Source organism: Condylostylus longicornis, unplaced genomic scaffold, assembly GCF_029603195.1.
Source record: "Condylostylus longicornis isolate FDR11 unplaced genomic scaffold, ASM2960319v2 ptg000048l, whole genome shotgun sequence".
Classification (NCBI taxonomy): domain Eukaryota; kingdom Metazoa; phylum Arthropoda; class Insecta; order Diptera; family Dolichopodidae; genus Condylostylus; species Condylostylus longicornis.
In genome coordinates this window covers 22794749-22819209 of record NW_026578017.1, presented here as the reverse complement: position 1 = coordinate 22819209, position 24461 = coordinate 22794749, and the positions used below count along the sequence as shown (strand labels likewise).

The following is a 24461-nucleotide window of genomic DNA, read 5'->3' as shown; positions in this document are numbered from 1 at the left end:
ATTTTTATATATTTTGATCTCTTCCTTTTTTTGAAAAGTAAATCTGTTCAATTTGTACTTAATATTTTAATTAATATTGAAATTCGTTAAATCGTGAATAGGTTTAATATTTTTTATTAAATTTTTCTTCTTATGTATATCAATTTCTTCTTAATTATAATTTTTACTATTAATATTATCTTAAAACGATGTTAAATTTTCATATTTTCTACAATAGTTGTAGAAACTTGCACAAATTGAATAAATTATTATGTGTTAATAAATTAATTATTGTGGAGGAATATCAAAATTTTTTGTGTTTAAATTCTATAAAAATTTGAAAAATTACATTTCGTAGAATCCATGAAATTTTTTTTTTTTTTGATTACAAGTGACCCCTTGTATTAGTTTTTGTAATTTTAACAAAACTATTATGTTAAACTGAAAGTGAATAAATTTAATTAATTATTTGTTGTTTTTAAGAGGCACTGTTTGGAATTATTAAGGTTATATAGAGAGTATAAGATTCTTTGGTTGTTGCATATAAGGTTTATTATTAAATATTGTTGAGGAAAACGTTGTACAATTTTTGTTGCAAGAATATTTTAAGTCAACTACATCTTTATGCATTTATTCTATTAAACATGTTACGGCAATAAATTTTAATTTATAATTCTTAATTTATAATCTTATTTTGGCAAAAATTTTAACTAGTCCAACATAAATCAATGTTAAAATTACATATAGTTCATTTTTGCAGTATGTAGTATATTTTTCAATTTTTCAATATTATAATTGCAGGAATTTTAAAAATTTTTTTAATATATGTCATATTCTAAAGCAATAAATAAAAAATAAACTATGAGTGTAATGGGAAATACAAAAGTTAGCAATACCACTAAAAAAAATCACAATTTTAAATTGAATTATTAAAAATCAAGGGTTATTATCATGGCAATTATATTCAAATCAAAGTGTTGAAATTCTAATTAAAATCTCATTTAATTTTATTTTGCATATTTCTTTCAAGATCACCAGAATTTCCTTAATGCGATTTTTTAATGCCCTATTTTCAAAAATCAGTTTAACAAAAAAAAAAACCTAAAGTATGAGAAAAATACAACTTTTTTTATCTTTATTAACAATTGCATTAAGAACCTTATTTTTTCAAAAATTATTCATATTTTCTTCTTCTTATTATTATTATTATTTAATGATTATATTTAAAGTCTTACTAATACTAACCCAAAAAATTGGCAACTAAAAGAAGAATAATATATAGAAAGATGAAACAAAAATGCTTGCGATACATACTAGTGTAGGAATTTTCAAGTACATATGTATATATTTATTATATATATGTAATATTGATTTATTTATAGTTTATATAGTAGGTATATTGTATATTGTTAATGCTACACTAAAAAATTCTTTATGCAGGATGCTATTTATTCAAGGACATTTTCAAAAATAATATGATAAAAGGCAAATTTCTTTCACAGTTTTAAGTTGTTTTTCCCTTACTACTTTTTTTCCTCGTTGTTTTCTGTTGTAACTTTTCTTGCCTTCCATAAAGCAAAAAATATTTTGTATTAACTTATTATAGAAGTCCCAAGCTTCTAGAGGTCTATATATGTGTAAATTCAAGGAGTAAAAACAACAAAAAAATATATTACTAATTTTTTTTTACTCTATAGAAAGTACAAACATAAATAATTTTGGCTATCTTTCAAAAAGAAAAAAATCTTTTTTTATTTTTTATGACCTTAAAATTTTATTTTATGCACATTTATAATTTTTAAAAAAAAGTAAAGATATAGAATAAAAAAGAACAACCTGAAAAATAAGAACAGCAAAAAATAAAAAAAATAAAAACTGAAACCGAATGAAATTATTCAAACGATGAGAATTTTTTACTAACATCTTTATATTATCAAAATTAACAACAACAATAACAAGAACATAACTATAAACGAAACACATAAGAAAATAAAAGAGAACTAAAAAAGAAAAGTTAAAAGAAAATGAATTTACAACCGACCTTGACAACAAAGTATTCACCATAATACAAAATTTCCGACGTCATTGCCTTAAAAAACATAACAAAATATTAATATTCTAGTATAGAAATATATAAATAAATACTATATACATTCAAATATATATACAACATATGATATAGACACAATATGGAATAGCAGCGTAACATACTAATAGTATATATTAAATATACATTATAGATATCAGTCATAGCTGATTCATTCAATAATACATAATATTATAACTTTGTTAAAGTTAATTTTGTAATATACTATTTTAGATAACAACCTAAATTAAAGTATAAATATTTCTATATTTATACTTTAATAGAAACTCTGAAGATATGCGTATACAAATTTTTTAGTTAAAATAAAAATAAATACAAATCCAAATATTTAATATTTTTTTAACACCCCTATAAGTAGGCAATCAAACCATTTTAATAATAGTAATAGACTAGCTATTATTTTATAAATCTTTTAATATTTTTGAAAATTAATTTCATTTAACTAAATTAAACAATTAAACGAACACCTAATTCTATTATTTACAAAGCAAAACTGTATGTCCTGCAATAAATATCCTGCGAAAAATTCTTAAAAAAATGTCTTTTAAAATGAAAACCATATATGTAATTCATATTATCGGCTGATATCATTAAGAAAATTCTTAATCTAGAAGAAAATAATTATTTTCCTTTTTAAAGGACTACGATTTACTACCACATAGAACAAATTTAACGAAGCGTGTCGCTTTTGAAATTTAATTTTCAATTTATTTCAAATAAAAAATTGGTTAGTAATAGAAATATTTTATCACCACAATAATATATCAATTATTTGATTGTAAATTTATATAAAATTTAAAATAAAATTTCAATAATTTGAGAATTTTCAAATATGGTAACCTACTTTCAAGGACAGTTAGCTTTTCAAGGATATTGAATATAATATTGCATATATGGATATGCTGGAAATATATATGAATGTATATATAAGCGTTTATATATCATTGAAAAAGAAAATTTTTTTTTCTATATTTTATAATCTCTCAGGGGATATTTATATATACGTTGTTACATCTATATTATATATTTGTAACTTATCTTACGAATATTTTTATTTCATAACTGCTCTTCACAGTTATTTTCTTTATTATTTTAATATTAAAGAAGTAAACAATATTTTTTTGGCAATCATTTTTTCCTTCTTACGGGTAATATTTAAAATAAGTATTATCATTGTTTTTGTATCTACATATAATATCTATATAATATAAAGAATATTTCATTTTACTTTATATATAATGTACATTATGTGGCAACTAATATGATTTTGAGAAAAACCAGTAAATGGAGACAAAAATAAATAAGTAATTATATCAACCTTGCAAACATACATTTATTACCCAATTCTCTGTTTGCCCAGTTATTCTTATTTTTTAAACGCTCATTTAAGTTATTGAAATATGATCTTGAAGAAAGGACATTTCAAGAATTAGAACACAAAAAATTAAATTTTTCATAAATAATTTTTGAGAAAAAAATATGTGTATATATATACATTAAAACAAAAAGAATTGTGTAACACACACTATTATTACATTTTATTCCTTAGAGGTAACTTGTATTTTAAAGTTCAAAAAAAAAAAAAAATTATTCATCGGTAGTAAAAATAAATTTTAAATATTAAAAAACTTAAAAAAATTGAAAGAGAATAAAATAAAAAATTTCATATTTCAACTTGAATACCAAATTTAAAACAAAATTAAAATCAATTTGCATAATTTTAAGAGCAGGTTCATACTTATAATAATTAAATTATTCAAAATTTAATTTATTGAAACAAATAACAATAAATAATTTGAATGTGACTTTAAAATTGTAATTCAGCAGAAATATTATATAATATATTTTATCAAAGCGAAATTCTTTATTATAAAATTCAAATCCGTAGTGAATGAATAAGTGAATTACAAAGTGAATGAAATTTTCATAATTACGTGAAATATAGAAGTGAGTTAAAATTAAGAATAAAAATATAAATGGATTTTAGGAGAATTTCCATTAATGACATAAAATTAATGGAATGCCTTAAAAGAAACAAAATGTTTTTTTTTACAAACAAATAATATTACATAAAATTAAATTACTGAAATTCTGAATTATTCATTTTCATTTTATTTGATAAAATCTTCTAGGATATTGTGAATCAAGTTTTCTTTCCGAAAATTTAAAAACTCATTTAGACATTTAGTGTTTAGTTTTAAAAAAAATTCGAAAATTAACATTAAATGTATACCCTTTTATATTTTGGTAGAAATACCTATTTCTAAATAAATTTTTTTTTTATTTTAAAAGGATTCTTACTTGTACTACAAAAATTTTTATTAATTTAGGGACATAAACTCCAATCTTTAAAGAGATTTTTCAATTGCTAGAAACTTTAAGAATAAACAAGAAAATTAAATTTAAACTATAAGAAATTATGATTATAGAATATAAAAATATAAGACAAGGCTTTGGAATAAATACATAATAAATAAATACAAATATGTGCAAAAAATATTAAATATCTTGATTAATTTTTTTCTTATACTAATATCTTATATACTAATACTTAAATTATTCTTTTTAATTCGTACAATATTTTTGATAAGTTTAATGCCTTTAATATGCAATGACTTAGAATAATTTATTACACACATCATGTATACTTTTCCTTACAAATAAATTAAACTTACAAATATACATATTACTTATTGTCTATACATTCCATTATTTATGTTTGTACTTATAGACTTGAATATAAACTTATTACACAAGGCATTTTGTTTTTTTTTTCTGTGATTATTATTCAGCTTAACTTCAATTACAATAAAGAATAAAAATACACAAAATTTGAGGATTTTGTATTTTTGACTATTTTATCTATTTTATATAATATATATACATAATATGAAATATACCTAATACGTTTTATATAGCTATGTATTTTTTCAAAATTTTCTCTTATTGATCGTTCTGTGACGACCATGTTATATAAATTGGAAATATAAAAAACAAAAAACAAATTCCTTCCCATTTTTGTTTTTGTATAGATTTAATCCTTGTGCCTAAAATTTATTCAACCACGCAAATAAGGACATCACGTATTGCTTAGGTTTTATTATATAAATTTATATTCTGCAGAAAAAACAAACTTAAATTAAAATTTACCACCAAAATGAAGAATGTTACCGTTTTTTTATTCCATTACTTTTGTTATTATTATTTTTGCTGTTGTTATTTTTTACTACATTAAGAACTTTGGTTTATTTAGGAAATATTTCAGGATTTTGAATTTTTTTTTTTTGTTTCTTGACCATTACTTCTAAATTTACGTATATATTTTATTTTTGTTTTTTGCTTCTAATTCATTCTTTGTTATACTGTCTCAATCTATTCTTTTGTAATATTATTTTTGTTTAACTTTTATTATGGGTTTGAATCGTACTATAGGGGTTGGGGTATAGCAAAGAATAAATGATCTTGAATAAGAATTAAAATTAATAATGAAATTTGTAAAACTATATACTAAACACGAAAAAAGAAAAATGGTAAAATGAAAGAATTTTATTTATATATTTTTTTTTCATTATTATAAGATTCTGTAAGCGTAACTTATTACCATATTTCCTATATTACTATGAATTTTTTCTAAATAATTCAATTTAGTATATTTGAAATTAAATCCATTGGAATATAAACACTAATCGAATTATTATAATTTATTATATTCATTGAAAAAAAAAGTACATATTTTTTTTAATTTATATTAATTTTATTTTGTAATTTTACTGTAAAAATGTATATAACTATATACAAATTTATTAGAGTATAGAAGCTTTTGAACTGGATATTTTTTTAAGATTTCATAGAAATGATACAATTGAAATGATATCTAATAAACTATACAAAATTGTCTGTTTAAGGGACACAAAAATTAACTTACATAATGTAATATGTAAATAATATTTATGGAAATGAAAGAAATAATGAAGTTAAGTAATTGAAATAATTATTTCTTTCCGTGAATTAAAAATTTTAGTATAATAAATGAATGAGATAAGCGAATATACTTCCTAACAACTTTTCTTGGTATACATTGCAATTATTCGCGGTTTCAGTAACCAAGACTCAGAGTTTTTTTTTAACATACAGCTGGTATTATCTACTAGAATTGAATATTTTTAATTGTATATTTAAGAGTTCTGAATTATAACTCTTAATTTATAATTGACAATACACTCTAAATTAAAGTTAGATTTTTTGATAAAAGTAATTAAGGTTTGTAAAACTCCTATATACAAAATTCCTGTTTCTCTTATTAATGTCACCTTGAATAAATCTATATACATGAGATTAGATAAATGATTTTTTTTTTTCGTTTAACTACTTTTTAACTATATTCTGTTATTTTACTGAATTTAATTAAAATTGAAATAAATTTTTTACAGTATTACAAAACTTATATGAAACGAAGATGCTAACTTAATGTTAATAAAAAAAAAATGAAAAGAAAAAAAATATAATGAACAAAAATAAGAAAAGCAAAATGAAAATATTTTTTATAAGTGCCAATATTGTATAATTACAAGGAAATGAAAATATAATATCATATTATAACTATTTTAAGGAAGAGATAAAATATATTTTTTTGAAAAATTTTAAAAAGATGTACCCTTACAATCGACCTAGTTTGGTAAGCAACAAAAAAAATTAATTAATTTAATTAGTAATAACCTTAAAAATAAATTATTGATGAAAATAACAATAAACTTAAATAATAAAATAAAAACAAACAATATTTTTCCAGCAGCTTTTGATACTTTAGTATTTTACAAGTAGTTTTCGTTTTTCCTTAAATTATAATTAAAATAATAATAAATTATTGTTTTTTTTCTTGGTTTGTATTAAAAACTTATATTCAATTCGAAATTTTGAAATGAATTTTTGAATAAATTCAAAATTTATCATAAATAGTAAATTATTTAAAATAACAAACTTTTTTTTTATTAAAATCCTTAATCTCTTTTCTTTTTTTTTATTCTTTAAAAATATATTGCTTTCATCGAATTTTTTTTTTTATAAATTCAAACAATAGTATTAAAAAACAAATCACTTTAATTATAATTCGATATATTACATACTTATTATACAAAAATTTTAATTAAGAAATGAGAAAATTTTATCTATATAAAAATAATTATAATGGTATGTAGTTCTAAAACAAATTCATAAATTATATCTCTATATGATTAAAGTAAAAAATTTTTCAAAAAAATTTTCATTCATTATTGTTATAATTTTCCGTTTTTTTAAAGCATTCCTTTAAAATAACAATTTCTCATTATAAATTTAAAGCATGTATCAATAAATATAATGTTAATTAAAAATATTCACTTATTTCAAGCATAATATTCAAACTGTGGCATAATTAACCATTTAGGTTACCACCATCATAAAATCATAATAATACCATTTCAATAAATTTCATAAAAATTTGACGAATATGTTTTTTTTTTGTTAAAATACAATACTGTTATAAGAACTTATTGATGATGGTCACAGCAATAAATAAATTTAGTAATAAATAAGAAAAATTATTAACAATTGAATACAATAATCTATTATTAATAGTACATCATTACTTGAATTAATATTTATATAGTGTATTTTACTTAGTTGCCTAAATGAAATTTTTTAAAAATTAAATCAAAATTATATTAAAACTAATTCATATAATTAATACTAATGTTCTCAAATTAATAATTAAAATTAATTGCTACTTCAAACTCTTTGATATTCTCCAAATTCTATGTACATATCATAATTATTTATATTTATGGTCTATAAATAGTTTATATTCAAACTATGTGTTGAATAAACAAACCTTCGGATTATAAACTAACTTTCTATGGAAAATTTGTAAAAAATTGTTTTTGAAAATAAAGCAAACCCGTTTCTACAAATACAAAGAATATCAAATCATATAGTATGACTAAACGTTCAAATTAAAAGTAAGCAAACCAAGTTAAATATTACAAAAAAAAAATATAAAAATGTATTAGAAAACCTATTATTATATAAAATATATAAACGTTCCTCTATATTGTTTTTAACTAATAGGATTTTGACCACCTTATAGTAAGACCTTAATCTTAATATAACAATTTACTAAATCATTATAGGATATAACAATTTTGTTTTAAGCAACCTAACCTTTCCTCTTTTCAAATTTTACCTTACTTTATCCAAAAAAAATTTTTTTAGAAACAATAGAAAAAAAAGGAAATTATTTTTCATATATAATGATACTTTTATAGAAGGGTTCTTATCCTTTGCAAGATTGTATTGATCTTCAATATTTGTGTGAATATGGTATAATAGAAAAAATTAATATAGAAAAGTAAAAAAAAAATTACTTTAAGTTTATTCTTTTTTATAACATAGTTATGTATTTTTTGAAACTACTAAAGGACAACTAAATTTCTATACATACAGTGGCTCTCACATAACAGAGATCGAGGTATAAAAATTTTAAATAAAATCTATTTTTCGAATAATTATAAACTTATATCTTTAATAAGCTTTAATTAGTAAAGGTAAATACTTTATTTGATCGTGAAATATAAATATCTTTCGATAAAACTAATTTTAAATAAACACAAGTCAACTATTTACTAATAAACATAACAACAAAGCTATGTTGCTCTGCACTTGTTATGAAGACATATTGAAAAAAAAAAAACACTAATTATATTAAAAAAATATATTAAAAATTATTATTTAATTTAAAGAAATATATAAAATTGTTTATAGCAAATAAAATCACAAATTTATTTTGTTTATAAACTGTAAGCGGTCTATGTGGGAATTACTGTAATTTAAAAAACTGACAAAAAAGATTCAATATGCCTGCCTCATTTTTATTTTCTTTAGGAAAATTTTATCTTTGGACTTCTCTACTTTTTTCATTGTATTATTTTTTTTTTTGTATTTTCTTTACATGTGGTTCTTAATATAAGTGTTATAAAGTTATTTATATCATTGTGTAATTCAAAATCAATATTTTTATATACTTATATACATTTATTTATGGATGTATAGGTATATCTAAATGAAAAATAATCTAAATATATCTAATAAATAATAATCTAAACAAATTATATGCATATAATATAATATAAATGTATTTTATATATATTTACTAGTTCTTTTGTATAAGATATTAATTTTTCAAGTTCAATTAAAAAGAATATATTATAAAACTTATATACAAACTCAATACACAACACATTTACATATATTATACCTTGATATTTCATTTTTATAACACAAATATACTTTTTTAAACACAATATGTTATTTACAAAAAAAAAAAAGACAATTACATACAAAAACCTCAAAAAAAGAAAACAAGTTATCAATATTAGTTAAATTGCAAATCAATAGTATTATATTTTGTAGAATACAATATTTATTTCTTTTCCTATATGCCACAGATTATATTTTTGCTCTCTTTTGTTTTCTAACTTTGTATAACTTTTTTTCTTATTTGTTTTTTTCTTTTTTGTTTTTGGCTTTTGAAAAGGAAACTTTATTTAGAAATTAAAAATAAATGTTTTATAGCTTTTATTCTTCTTTAATAAATTTTTAATATGGGCAGAGTATATAAAAATGCTTTTCTTTTATCTATTTATATATATACATATTAATAAAATATAATTCTTTATTTCTAATTTTTTTCCTTTTCCTCTAAAATATTTTTTTTATTATATAATATTTAATAAATCTAATTTATTTCGTTAAAATATTATACTAAAATTGACGAAAGAATTATTTATATTTAAAAAAAAAAAGTTATATATTTCAAATAAAAAAAAAATATAATATAATAAATTTCGTTTTCGTTTTCTTTTTTATGTTCTAATATATTATTTTTCAAAACAAAATATAATATTTTCTTAAATATACAACTTTTTAAATATTATATAAGTAATATATACATGCAATTTATTACATGGTAACAATAATAGCCAAATATAAAATTAATTAGCTAATGAAAAAAAAAATAAACAAGAAAAATGATCGACATTTTTTCAGTGTATATTTTCAAAATTAAATAAAACAGAAAAATTAATTTTACAAATAATAAAAAATATATGAAAAAAAAGCAATTAATTTTATTACTTTACTATTATCTTTTATTTTTTTTATATTACTAAAATGAAACTATAGATTTTTTAAAACTTATTTGAATATTTTAAAACTATACGGTTAGATTTACAACAAAAAAAATGAAATTAAATTATTTAATTGCTTAATTAAAGATTAATTACTCGTATCTTAACTAAAATAAATTTGAAGAGGATTGAATAACTGATAGATAGAGTATAAGTACTGCTTTTCAAATTTGATGATCTCTTGATTTGATGATTGATTTTTGATTGAAGCAGCACAATATTTCCTAAAAAAAAAATCTTTTTCATTATTCTATATAACAGCAGACAAGTATAAAATTTAAATGAATGAACAATACGGATACCATAACCATTAAATACAAAGATAATGAATCAAAATTTAATTGATATATTATTTGATTAATATTTAATTGATATAAGTTGGAAAATTATATCAACATCATTATTAGATTGTAGCATGTTTCATAAAAGAAACTTCTTCCTTGACTCCATTAATTCATTAAATTTTTTAAATCTTTTTTCTTTTTATATCCTCTGGCTCCTTTACTTGATTGGAATATACGAAAAAAATATATGTATTTGTTTTATGATTCCCAAAGGCCACATTTACAAAATTACATTTTATTTTGCCCATATTACAATTTGAAATCAATACAGAAAAAAACCATCTTCAATCGAAAATTCATTTTGTGATCTTCTTGAATTAAATAATGCCTTTAAAACGTGTAATATCAAGCTGAAATTAAAAATGTCAGTAATAAAATTTAGTAAAATTTACTTTATATTTACGTACTAAAATGTATTTTAATATTTTAACTATTTGTATATTTTTACTAAATTATATTCTAATATTTTCAATATTTCAATAATGTGAATTATAATAATGATGATCTGAAATTTCAAAATAAATAAATAAATTACTGTTTATTTTTATATATAACACATTTTTATAGGGTATACAAAACTGAAAAGCAAATAATTTTCAATATGAATTTTACACAATTTAATATTTTGAAGCCAGCGTTTACATAACCAATTTCAAATATCTATTTATAAAGAAAAACGGGAAAATAAAAAATAGAAATCAATTAAATTTTGTATTTTAAATATTTTATTAGTTATATACGTGTTTTTAATTGAAAGCCATTATTTATATTAAATAATAGAATGCTTTAAATTTTATATTTTTAATAAATATTTTGTTAATTTTTTTGCTTGTTAATTTATTTTTATATTTTTTAATTTATTAAATTCTTTTTTTTTTTTTTTGGACTTTTTATTAACTATATTTTACTAATTTTAATTTTTAAATTTTTTTTTATTTCTATTTTAATTTACTTCTGTGTTGTGTACAATTTATATAATTACTGAAAAATCTAAAAACTATTAAACATTGAAATAAATTTTTTGATTAATTAATTACTATTTATATATTATATAATTACAAAATAGACACTATTTTTTTTTTAGATTCCAATTAATTCAAGTAAATTCTAAATTAATTATATAAGTTGGAAAAAAATCGGAAACAAAACGTAAAAAATATTCTAAACTTAATATAAATTTGTTTGGGTTTTTTTTTTCTAAATTTCTTTTTTTTGTTTTTAGAGATCAAAATTATTTAAACATATTATAATTCTTTCGTCAAAAAAAAATTTATTATCAAATCAAACCAAATATATATATATATATATATATATATCTATATGTTTCCCGCAAAACAAAAATTAAATAAATACAAAAAAAAAGAAACAAAAAAAGAAAAAAGATTTTTGACGAAACTTACCGGTATCAATGGCTCCTGAAATTGGCAATATTAACTAAAAATTTGAAAAATTGAAAAAAAAAAAATAAAAACAAAATAAAAACAATTAAAATGAAAAAAAAAGGATTAAATGAAAAGTAAAGTAAATTAATATAGTTATATAATTTTTTTTTTCTTAAATTGTCTATCAAAAAAAATATATACATACATATATATTAATTTATGACCCATTATCATTCGTCTTTTAATTTAATTAAATTACTTAATTAAAAAGAAAGCAAGAATAAAAATTAAAAATTAATTACACTCATAAAACAAAAAAAAAAATTAAAATATAATTGAAAAACAAATAAAAATATTTAAAAATTTTTTTTTTTACGAAACTTCAACTAGAACAAACCGTAAATACAAGATGAAATTATTTGATTAGTCAAAACTTATTAAAACATTTTTTAAATATTTTAATGGATATCCAAAAGAAGCTACATATATATAATTTTTACACCTTGTTTAGAAAACTAAACGTTTTCTTATAAGACCTTACAATTACCGTTCGATTATAAAAAACCAATTTTACTTATTAAAAATTTCTATGAATTCCATTTTCGTTCCGTTCCCCATTCCAAAAACCAAAAAAAAAATCAGAAAAAACATAGAATTTTATATAATATTATAATAAAATATTTTTGGAAATTTTACATATACATATTTGATTTTAAGAATTCAATTTTTGCGCATTGAAAAAAAAAACATAAGAAAAATAAAGTTTTCTCTCTTAATTTAAAATTTAAATACGATTCCTTGTATAACAAAATATAAATTCATTTCGCAAAAAATTCAAAATTCGTTCTTTTAATTTTTCTTCTTATTATTTTTAATTTTACTATAATTTTAATTTTACATTAATTTTTTAATTTCTGTTTTTCTTTCCTTTTTTTTCAATTATAATTTTATTTTTAAACAAATAAAAAAAAACAAGCATAAATATTATCAAAATATTTGTATTTTTAATCAAATATTATATATATCATTAATTTATACATTTTTTATATAAAAAAAAAAATTATAAATATTTAAATCGTATTCTCTTATATTAACAATTTATCTTTTTTGCTTTAACAAAAAAAAAAAAAGTTTTGTGTTGCAATATTTTTTTGTTTTATAAGACAACAAAAAAAAAATAAATAAATTAAATTAAAAACTTAATCGGTTTGAAAATATATAACAAAAATATACAACGAAATGTCGATGATTTTTGTTTTCTTAATTCTTATTTTTTTTTTTCGATTTGTTAAACAATCTCTTTTGAATATATAAAATATTTTCATTTTGTAATAATTATATAATCCAAGTATATATATTACATACATTATAATTAATTTAAAAAAAAAAAAAATAAAAAGACAGAATAAAATTACAAGTTTATTTATATATATATATATATATATTATGCTTATATAATTATATAATTTAATATTAATAAAAAATGCCAAAAATCTGATAAATTTTACAATTAATTATATTGAAAGCCAAAATGCATATACATAATATATATATATATATATATATATATATATAGGACATATGAAAATATATAATTTAAAAAAAAAATTCATTTGAAACTGCTACTTAAAATTTTAATTATGCTGAGATTTTAATATACCTTATATAATAATATTATAATATATTTTTAATTTAAAAAAAAAAAATACAGAGGAAACTGAAATATATAAAGAGAGCATTTTTTATATACATATATATAACCAAAATATTTTTGTATAAATCGGCTTATAATTTATAAAATATGAGCTTATAATAATTTTATCGTGCCACACATTTTACTATTATTCTGAAAATTTATCATAAAATCAGATAGAAATAAAAGAAAACAAGGAAGAAAAAAATAGGATATTTTCAAAATTTTGTTGTTTTTGTCAAACAAAAAAAAAAAAATAAACAAAAAGGTTGCATAAAATATAAAGTTAAACAAAATTAGGTTTTTGATTTTTTTTTTTGTTTTTCAAACTTTATAGTTTAGACGAAGAAAGCAATATATGTATATATATATATATATATATATATATATTATATTTTATTATATAACATACTTAGTAGTTAAATAAAAATTTATTTTACTTATTTTAATTTTTATTTCTCCTTCTTTTATTTTCGTTAAATTTTCAAATTTTACATCTTTAACAAAAAAATTTTAATTTTATTTTTTTAATACTCACACCAAAATTATCGTTTTTAATATTTTATATTTTAATTTTGTTCTGATTTGAATAATTTTTCCTTAATATCATCATTAAATCATTATTATCATCATAAATATTTTCATAATAAAATTATAAATCACCAATCATAAACCAAAAAAAAAAAAAAAGAAAAAAAAAATATATATAATTATTTTACATCCATAACGAATCAAATTTTTACCACCATATACAAATGAAGAAATATAAAAATGTTTTAACATCGTAAAAAATAGATGGACTGATTAAATTAATTATTTAAAATTAAATTAGAAACAGTGAACTTTTACAACATCGTATATGTATATATATTTAAAAAAAAACGACATTTAATATTTGTATTAAAAAATTCAAAACAAAATAAATCTTTGTATTTCGCGTTTTACAATCTATCTACAATCATTTCTAATGAAGAGCTTAAAAATATCAAAATTAAAATATGACCAAAAAAAACCAAAAACCTATAATAGCAAACTACTGCTACTACTACTACAGCAACTACTACTACTACACAATTCATTGAATTTAAAAATATAAAACATAAACTATAATATTATTTTATTAAAAAAAAAAAACAATATAACTATATTTTACTATTATTAAAATTTATATAAATTGAAAACAAAAATTTAAAAAGTAAAAAATTGTAAAATAACTTTTTATAATTGAAACTTTTAATTAAAAATTATTGTTTAAGATTTCAAAAAAAAAAAAAAAAAATAAATGTAAACCTTTAATGAACGTGAGATTTTCTATAATAATTATAAAAAATTAACGAAAAAAAGAGAAAAGTAAATATATGGGGCCACGTCCGTAAGTGTTCGGACAAAATCTTTAAACATTTAAAAATATTTTAGTGATTTTCTTTTTTTTTTTTTACATTTATAAATAAACAATATATTAATTGTTTATAAAATTTGAAATCAAATAGACAAAGAATTTAAATAAAATCATAAAATAAACTTAAAAAATAAATAAATAGTAAATTTATATAGAAAAGATTTCTGCTTCTTTTTTGATCAATTTAAACTAGTATAAATATATATTTATTTATATATTTATATATATATATAATATATATATATACATAATATACAAATTTTAAAAAAAAAAAAATTATATACAAAATCCCCGTAGTTTTGATTTTATATACTAAATATTTATTTATTTTTATATCAAACAAATAAAAAATATATGAAAATCTTTTTTGTTTTTTCATATACACATATATATATACATATATATATATATATACATATATATCATCTCAATATATATCTAGTATATATTAAAGTTAAATTTATTCGGAAATCAAAAAAAAAAAAAAGAAAAACTAAATAAAATTTCATTAGACACAAATTCCACTTTTAAAAATAAAAAATAAATTAAAAAAAAAAATTTTAAAAATATAAAACATAAAATAAAATATAAAAAAAAAAACAAGAATATTAGATATACTGGTACTGGAACAAAAATATCTAAAACTATTTCAGATGTACGATTACAACAACATGATGAGTGGTGGTGGCATTGGTACAAGCCCTCCAATGCCTGATATTCTTGGTCAATACTATTCTGGTCATCAAACATCTGATCCATATTTACATCAACCAACCTCATCATCTAGTATTTTTAATCAATATGATTTTGGTGGTAGTAGTGGTGCAATTGGTGGTAGTGGTTGTGGTTTAACTGGTAGATTATCACCATTTCCAATGACAGCTGCACAACAACAGCAACAAGCCGCAGTAGCAGCAGCACGTAGAAGACGTTATAGTTATAGCGGTTTACCATCATCTATGATGGCCGATTTAAGTAATTTATCAATAAGTGGTGGTGGTACTGGTGGTGGTGTCACTGGTTTAGGTGATACATTTACAAGTGGTTTAGGTACCGGTGGTTATACAACTGGTTTAACTGGTTCTAGCGGTTTATTACATCATGAATCAACAACAAATATTGCTAATTTATTAAATGAAACAAATAAATCAATATCAAGATCACAACAAATATTAAATCAACGTATCCCGCCACATAGTAGTTATTTAAATTATAGATATTCTGGATTGAATTTAAGTTATCCAACATTAAGCTATCCAGATTATGGATATCCACATGAAACAAATTTAATGCAATTATCAAATAGCTTTTCATCACAACCAAATTTATATTTTCAACCAGCAACAGCAACACCATATGATAAAACAACAACAGCAACAGGAACAACCGGTTTAACACAACAACAACAGCAATTTTTACAACGTTTAAAACCAACATTATCCTCATCTAATATTAATAATTATTTATATTCACGTCCATCTGTTTATAATTATAGTAGTAGAAATTATAATCCATATAATATAGCAAATAATATGTTAAGTAGTAATTATATGCAATCAATTCAACCACCGCTATCATCACTGACAGCGTTACAACATCATCAACATCAACAATCACTATATCCACAATCATTTTATCAATCACATCATTTACCAGGAACTTTACATTTATCAAATCCTGCACTTAATTATCACTATCCATACACTACACATCAACACTTACATCATAATCATCCTTTAAGTCATTCGGCCGCATATCTTCATTCATCTCATCTTCAGCAGCAAATTCAACAACAATTGCCTTCTCATCAATATCATTTACATCAGAATCAACAACCATATACAAGTGGTGGTAGTGGTGTTATCGGTAGTGGTAGTGGTGCTTTAACTACTGGACAATCATACGGAGGCTTAGGTATCAGTGGTGGTAGTGGTGGACAAAGTGGCTTAGTTGGTACAACTGGTCTTGGTGGTAATCTAAGTGGCTATATGAGTCAATATTTTGATCACCATCATCATCATTTACCTTCTTCGTCACATCATCATTTACAACATCATCATCCATCTCAACCACACCAACAACAACAACAATCATCTACAATGCATCATCATTACCCATCGACTATGTATCAAGTACCGTTATCAAAACTAGATTTAGATTACAGTAAACCAACAAGTCAAGAATCAAAAAGACAAGTAAGTTTTAAATTTGACGTAGATACATTATCGATTGACTAAAATTAATAACCTAAAAAAAGAATTTATTAATTTAAAATAATTAAAAAAAAATTAGTTAAACAAATGTAATAAATTCACTAAACTAAAAGCGGAATAATAATATTAACAAAAAGCGATTATATAAAAAAAGCTACGCAACGTTCTATATCAGTAATTACAAAAACAAAAAATATAACAACTTTTAACAATAATCTTAATATAAATAATAATAACAATAATTGATGAGCACTGACTAAAAATTAACAAAAAAAAAAACTCCTATTTTTTAAAATTTTGAATAGTTTTTTGAATAGCTTTAATATAATTAAATTATATTTAACCAAAATCTACATTCATTTTAATATTATTATCAAAGGCTTTAAATTTTATATATACAAATACTTAACGAAAGTTGTGTTCGTATTATTTAAATTACAATAGGCAAAATTTTATTGACAGAATATTTGATAATAATTTTCTTTTTATTCATAAATTATCAAAAATATTAAACAAATATCATATTTATAACAATTATTTCAAATTGAAATATTTTTGAACTGCTAACTATTTGAGAATCAGATCAACCTAATATGAGATAACAATATGAGGGTTCGAAAGACTTAACACTATTTTAAAAGTTACTATTGTAAAACTTTGATTTTTTATTTTAATCTCAATTTGTTAATCAAGTAATTTTTCCTCAAGAATAATTCGATATTGTATTTGATATTAAAATCTTGAAATTTATACCCGATATTCATTAATAAGGGTTTGATATCAGCGAAATATTCAACGAAATCCCTTGCGCTTCTATAATTTTTCTTTCATCTTAGTGAATTGATTTTCAGTCGAACTGATCGTTTTTCATAAAATCGCCAAGTAGCTGGTTAATTATATAATATAGCTGTTAAAAAGTAGTTCTATTAAATCTATAACTATGATACTCCGAATTGACTACTCTTATTTCGCACCATCTTTAATTATTTTTCATTGAAAACTGAACGTGCTGATTATATCTGGAAGGTTGATACATTTCATTCTTCACTGTACGTGTTTTGGCAGCACCTACAAATAATGAATTTTAATATTAATTTAAATAATAAATTTACAATTTCAAATTTTATACAGAATTTACTCTAATTTTAAAGCTGTTTTAAGTAAATATGGTAAGCTTTTTTATATTATAAATAAATAGAATCTAAAATAAACCAAATTTCAAATAATTCAATTATCTAAATATGAAAATAGTAAAACAAAAAATAAGAACCACCAAGAAATTTTTTATAACTATAATAAAATAAATCAAAGATCTTTAACAAATATATTAGCAGTTGCACGAATATAAAAAAATTTTTCAATTATAATTCCATTTTTCAGTAAAAATCAAAGTATAAATTTCATTTAAGAAATAAAAAATGTTTTAAGGAGTTTTCGTGTGCTTGTATTTAAAACAAAAAATATATTCAAAAATAAAAACTTAAAGTATTGAAATGTTATTCTAGGAATTGGAAAGTATTATATAATTATAAAAATTACATTATTATATATTTCGAGCTGTGATTTCTTTCATTTGGAAATTTTTTTTTTTAAATAAAAATAATATGAATTATTGTCATTTTTGATTTTCAATAAAAATGATTGAATTTAATTCAAAACCTCCTAAGAATATGCATTTATTTAAATGAAAAACAAATAATAATAATGAAATAATTATTACACACGCGATTAATATTAAAACAATTATTTATTACTATATAATAACACTAAATGCAATTAAAAAAACAAAACTAATTTTAAATAAAAAATAAAAATAGAAAAAATTATCTACAACAGCTTTCAACGATTATACATATATACTTATACATAAAAAAAAAACACCATAAAATATAAGCTTAATAAATTTCAACGAAATTAAAAAAAAAATGAAGTATTTATAATTTTAATTAAAAAAATTTTATTTAATTAGTATTAAATAAAAGAAAGTATTAATATTCTTGTAACTCATGTAAATATTACATATTTATAGGCGTAGAAAAGTTAATTCTGTTCCATATATTTAGAGTTGATTTTATTCCTTGTCGAAAATTGAAATTTTTTATTTCAATTTAATAACAAAATCTAAACATATTTACTTATATACCGTACCTATAATATAATTTTATAATAAGTACATATATATATTTACTATATATATTTATTCTAAAAAGCATTGTTCCCAATTCAAAAATTTGAGAAAATTTTATTTAAAATTTTAGGTCCTTTACATGAAAAATTTTACTTGTATTAATAAAATAAGTAATAAAAAATATATCTATGTATATATATATATATACCTATACCATATTATACTATAAATTTAGTTTGAAAATAAAATACTTAATTTTTAATTTGGAAAATGCAAAAAAAAGGAAAAAAAAAACAAATTCCAATTATTACTCACTACCCAAAAAAATTAAAAGTCCAAATACAAAAAAAAAAATTAAAGATCCAAAAACTATTTTCTGTTTGTACATTATTATTATCCTTGGCTTAAAGGAATGTATAATAAAATGCTAGCAAAAAAAAAATGCTAACAAGAAACCCTTATATACTATCTATAAAATAATTAAAATATAAGTAGGCGCTCTTAATTAAAGGCCTTTAGAAAAAAAAAAACTTTTAAACTGTTAAGTATATTTTCTATTTTAGGAATCTTCTACTAATATGTCACCCCCCCCCCCTCCCTTCCAAACTCCTAAATGTAATAAACATATATGTATGTAAATACAGTATATATGTGATCTTATCACATACATATATGTATGTACATGGTATATTATACCCTATAAATATTTACATAATAAATGCATACGATATATTTAATTATAATAAATATGTATGTAAACATTTACACATATTTGAATATGTATACCCAAAATGTAAATATACGTGTTAGTATTATGATATATATATTATATATACATATATATATACTGATATATATAGAAATTAATTTTTGAAAATTATTAAAATCACCTGTTATTTCCAAAACCAAAAAATAAACAAAAAAAAAGGAACTTAAATATTAAAGAATTTAATAATTAATAATTAATTCTTGAAAAAAAAAAAAACTTAAAAAAAAAAACAACAAAGTAGTCAATTAATAGGTTAGGATATCTACTTTTTTTTTTTATTAATTTTTTTCTCATTTTTAGATTTTTAATTTCTAAAAAAGTATTAAAACGATAAAAATTAATCAGTATAAACATTATTTAAGGAAAAATATTTGTGAAAAAGTATTAGAGACAAATATATTTAAAAAAGAAAAATTATTAATTAAATAATAAAAAAGACTCTTTAGATTTAAAAAAACCTATATACATATACATACATAATACAATATATATATATATAGAACGATTAAAAATTTAAAAACAAAAAAATTTTAAAAAACTTTTAATTTTAATAATAAAATTATGGTAGTTTAAAAAAATCGTCGCAGTAAACGAAACCAAAAATCGTTCGTTATTTAATTATTTAATAAAATTCGGTATTTAATATTATTATAATTATTTAATTAATATATAATAGTATAAAAATGAACTCGTCGATTTCATTATAATTATAAAACAAAAAAAACAAAAAATTAATAATAATAATAAAATAAATATTGAAATATAATAATATATATAAATAAAATATATTATATATATGTATAATAAAAAAAATGAAATTCTGCCAGAACATACATGCAAATATGTTCTAAATTTAAATTACATAAAATGAATGCCATAGCATAAATATACATAATTATAATATATATATAAAATATAAAATAAAAAATAAAATTAAAATGAAAATTGTGTTCAATAATTTATTTTCAATACATAAATATATACACACACACATCCTCCCTTTCAAATTCATTTCAATTCAAATCGAAAGAATAAGAACATTTTTTTTTTTTGAATTTCAATACTGCTTGATTAAATTTATATTAATTTACAAAATAAAATAAATACATTTATAAATATTATGTATTATATAATCAAAATATACAATACCATAATAACAAATTGGAAAGTAACAGCTTTTAGCTTGTTAAATTTTGTATGTAATAAAATTCTAATAAATAATATGAATATTAACTACACTATAATAATAATTTTAAATATTAATAATTTATTATTAGAATTATTAATTTAATGCAATCTTTATTTTAACAATATTTAACAATAATAATTATTTTTAATTTATTGTTGATTATTTTTGTAATTTCAGTCATTTTATTAAAATAAAATTAAAGCGACAAATTAATTATTTGGCAAACTTTACATTTATCTCAATCTGAACTTCAACATTTTATCTTTAACATTAAAAATTTGTAGTTTACTGATTTCAAACTGCCTTTCAATTGTAAAAATTAACTCACACTTTTTCTTCAAAATTTAAATCTTTTTTTTTCTTAAATACATTTAGAATTATTTCTAAATGTGCAGAACATTTAATTCCAAATGTATATAACACAAAAAAGAGATTTATTGATTATACTCTCTTTATTTATTCAAAAATTTATTGAATATCAGTATTAAAAATATGTATTTATAGTACGAGTATATGAAATAGTCTGATTCATTAATTTTTTAACACAACATTCATTTTATAAATAGAAATATTTTATAAAATATACCAAAGACTTAATTTTCAAAAAGAAAACCCACCGAAAAATAAGCGAAATACATAAGCTTGACTGGAAGCTCATACTTATTATAAATGATTACGAGTTATAAAATAATGAATCCTATTTACATATTATGTATTGTGTAGAAAAAAAAAATTCATATAGATTGTGTAGAAAAATAAAATCAATTGGAAAATATGCAAGTATATGTAATAATTACTTAGTATTAAATATAAATAATGTAACTATAAATTATATTCAAATTCATTAAAAATAAAGACATAATCAACTATTTGTGTTAAATCAAATTTTTTTTCAAAAAGAATTTTGCTCTGAGATCGTCTGATGTTATTTATACAAATAATAAAAACTTTAATTAACAACAGCAATTCAATTATGTTATTTAAATTTTAAATAAAATTTTAAAAAGAACTTTACGAAACCAATTGATATTGAATTTTTCAAATATTTTTAATAATACTTTTTAAAAAGAAAGAAGATAATACCTTAAATTCGATAAATTTTATAAAAATTTTATAAAAATTGATATTCATAATATTATACGATATTAGAAAATATAATTAGACGGACGGTGTAAACCCTGTATTGTACCATAAAAGTACTAAAATTTTAACTCTCCTAATTAAAATATTAATTATAGTTTAAAATGGACGTATAATAGAATAACCATGACTAACATTACATCAAATTACATTTTATAAATAGTTTTAAAATCTATCAATGCAAATCTCTGAGTGATTTATCAAAAAAGATTTTTATATTGCACAATTAACTACACTTATATCGAAAATATCAAAAGAAGTTAAAAAAAGTTAAAATCTGAGTCTTTTGAAAGTGAATTTCAAATGGAAAAAATTTCTTTAAAAATAGCATATTGTTACTTATATTAATATTAGTACATTATGTAAAATTCTTTATTTAAAATAAATTGATATATGAATTTTTTCAAGCAGTTTTGAAAATATTTTTAATATAAATAAAATATAACCGGTATTATACATTCGATGAAAAACTATTTAAGTATTATTATACAAATTAATTACCATTATACATCGAAAACAAAAACAAATGAAACATCTTATAATACTAGGTGGTATTTATATTTTATTACAACAAAATTATGACTTATTACATTTCACAATATTATAACTTCCCGCATATCAATTCAAAGAAAAGCAAAAAAAGGTTGTGAAACGAAACACAAAATTCAAAATTAAAATATAAAAAAATTAAAATAAAGAAATAGAAAGCCTAAAAATAAAAAGGTGGACAAAGAAAAACCAAAATAATTATATCTTAATCAAATAACCGATATAAATATGTCGAAGGAAAATAATTTAATAAAATATAAATTATACACATATAATGTAATTTAAAAAATAAAAATTAACAAATGAAAATAAAATTTATAACAAAAAAAAAAAAAAACATAAATATTTTGATGACTCCAAACGTTTTACACAGAACTAAAACGTCTTAGCAGCTTCGAAAAAAAAGACTGATAACAAAAAAAAATTTCTTTTGAAGAGATATAAGACAAAAAAATTACAAATTAAAATTTAAATAACTATAAAAAAGAATATAAAAATTTATGAATCAAAAAAGAAAAAAAAAACTTAATTCTAATATTTTCAATTACATAAATTGGACGATTAAATTTCTCATATATATATATAGAAAGAACTTTAGAACAAACTTTGAAATTACAATCTCAATCATTTCATCCTCATAAATTTCATTTCATTTTAAAACGCCATTTTTTATTCGCCATTTTGTCATCATACAAAAATTCTTATACGTATTTATATTATTTTCTATATACATTCTAAAACACATTTCTTTTCTTATCATTTTATTTCAATTTCAAAAATATTTCAAATTGATTTTACTTTTCTTTTAAAATTTTATCATTTTGAGAAAAAAAAACCTATGCTATAAATTTAATAAAATTACTCAAGAAATACACCACAATATTTAAAAATTTATTAGATTTTAAAAAGAGAAAAGAAAGTGAAAAAAAAAATTAATTAATTAATATTTAATTCTAGTCAATTATAATATTAGTTTAAAATAAATATACTTCAAATTTAGTATTAATGAAATCAAAATAAAAATACTTTTAGGATATAATATAAATAATAAATATACATATATGATTGATATGTTAATATACAATTATTAAAATATTAACATATACCGTAATAATATTATAAATTATAATTTTATTATACTATTATTAATAATTATAAGAGTATTAAAAAAGAAAAATTAAAAATTTGACGAGTTATATAATTACATATATTAAATTTAGGTATATTTATAATTTAGGAACCTATTATCTAAATAAATTATAAAAATTTAGTAAATCAAAACAAAAAAAAAAAAACAAAAATGGCTTAATCTAAAAAATATGGACTTAAAAAAAGTATAATTTCTCAAAA

At 19.1% G+C, this 24461-nt stretch overlaps 2 protein-coding genes across 8 annotated transcripts in view; both read left to right on the top strand.

Moving 5' to 3' along the window:
• Window positions 1-19936, top strand: part of LOC129611212 (uncharacterized) — a 32374-nt gene extending 12438 nt beyond the window's left edge. Inside the window, exons 2-3 of one of the 3 annotated variants that reach the window (XM_055524214.1) lie at window positions 6517-6761; window positions 15777-19936. In XM_055524214.1, coding sequence (XP_055380189.1) covers window positions 6735-6761; window positions 15777-17360 — 1611 coding nt within the window. In that variant the 5' untranslated portion in view covers window positions 6517-6734 and the 3' untranslated portion in view covers window positions 17361-19936. Of the gene's footprint in view, window positions 1-6516; window positions 6762-13613; window positions 15097-15776 lie in introns of those variants that run through there. The other 2 variants (XM_055524215.1, XM_055524213.1) reach the window with 2 other exon arrangements.
• LOC129611210 (trichohyalin-like) overlaps window positions 1-24461 on the top strand; it is a 112354-nt gene that overhangs the window by 43268 nt on the left and 44625 nt on the right. The window lies entirely within an intron of this gene.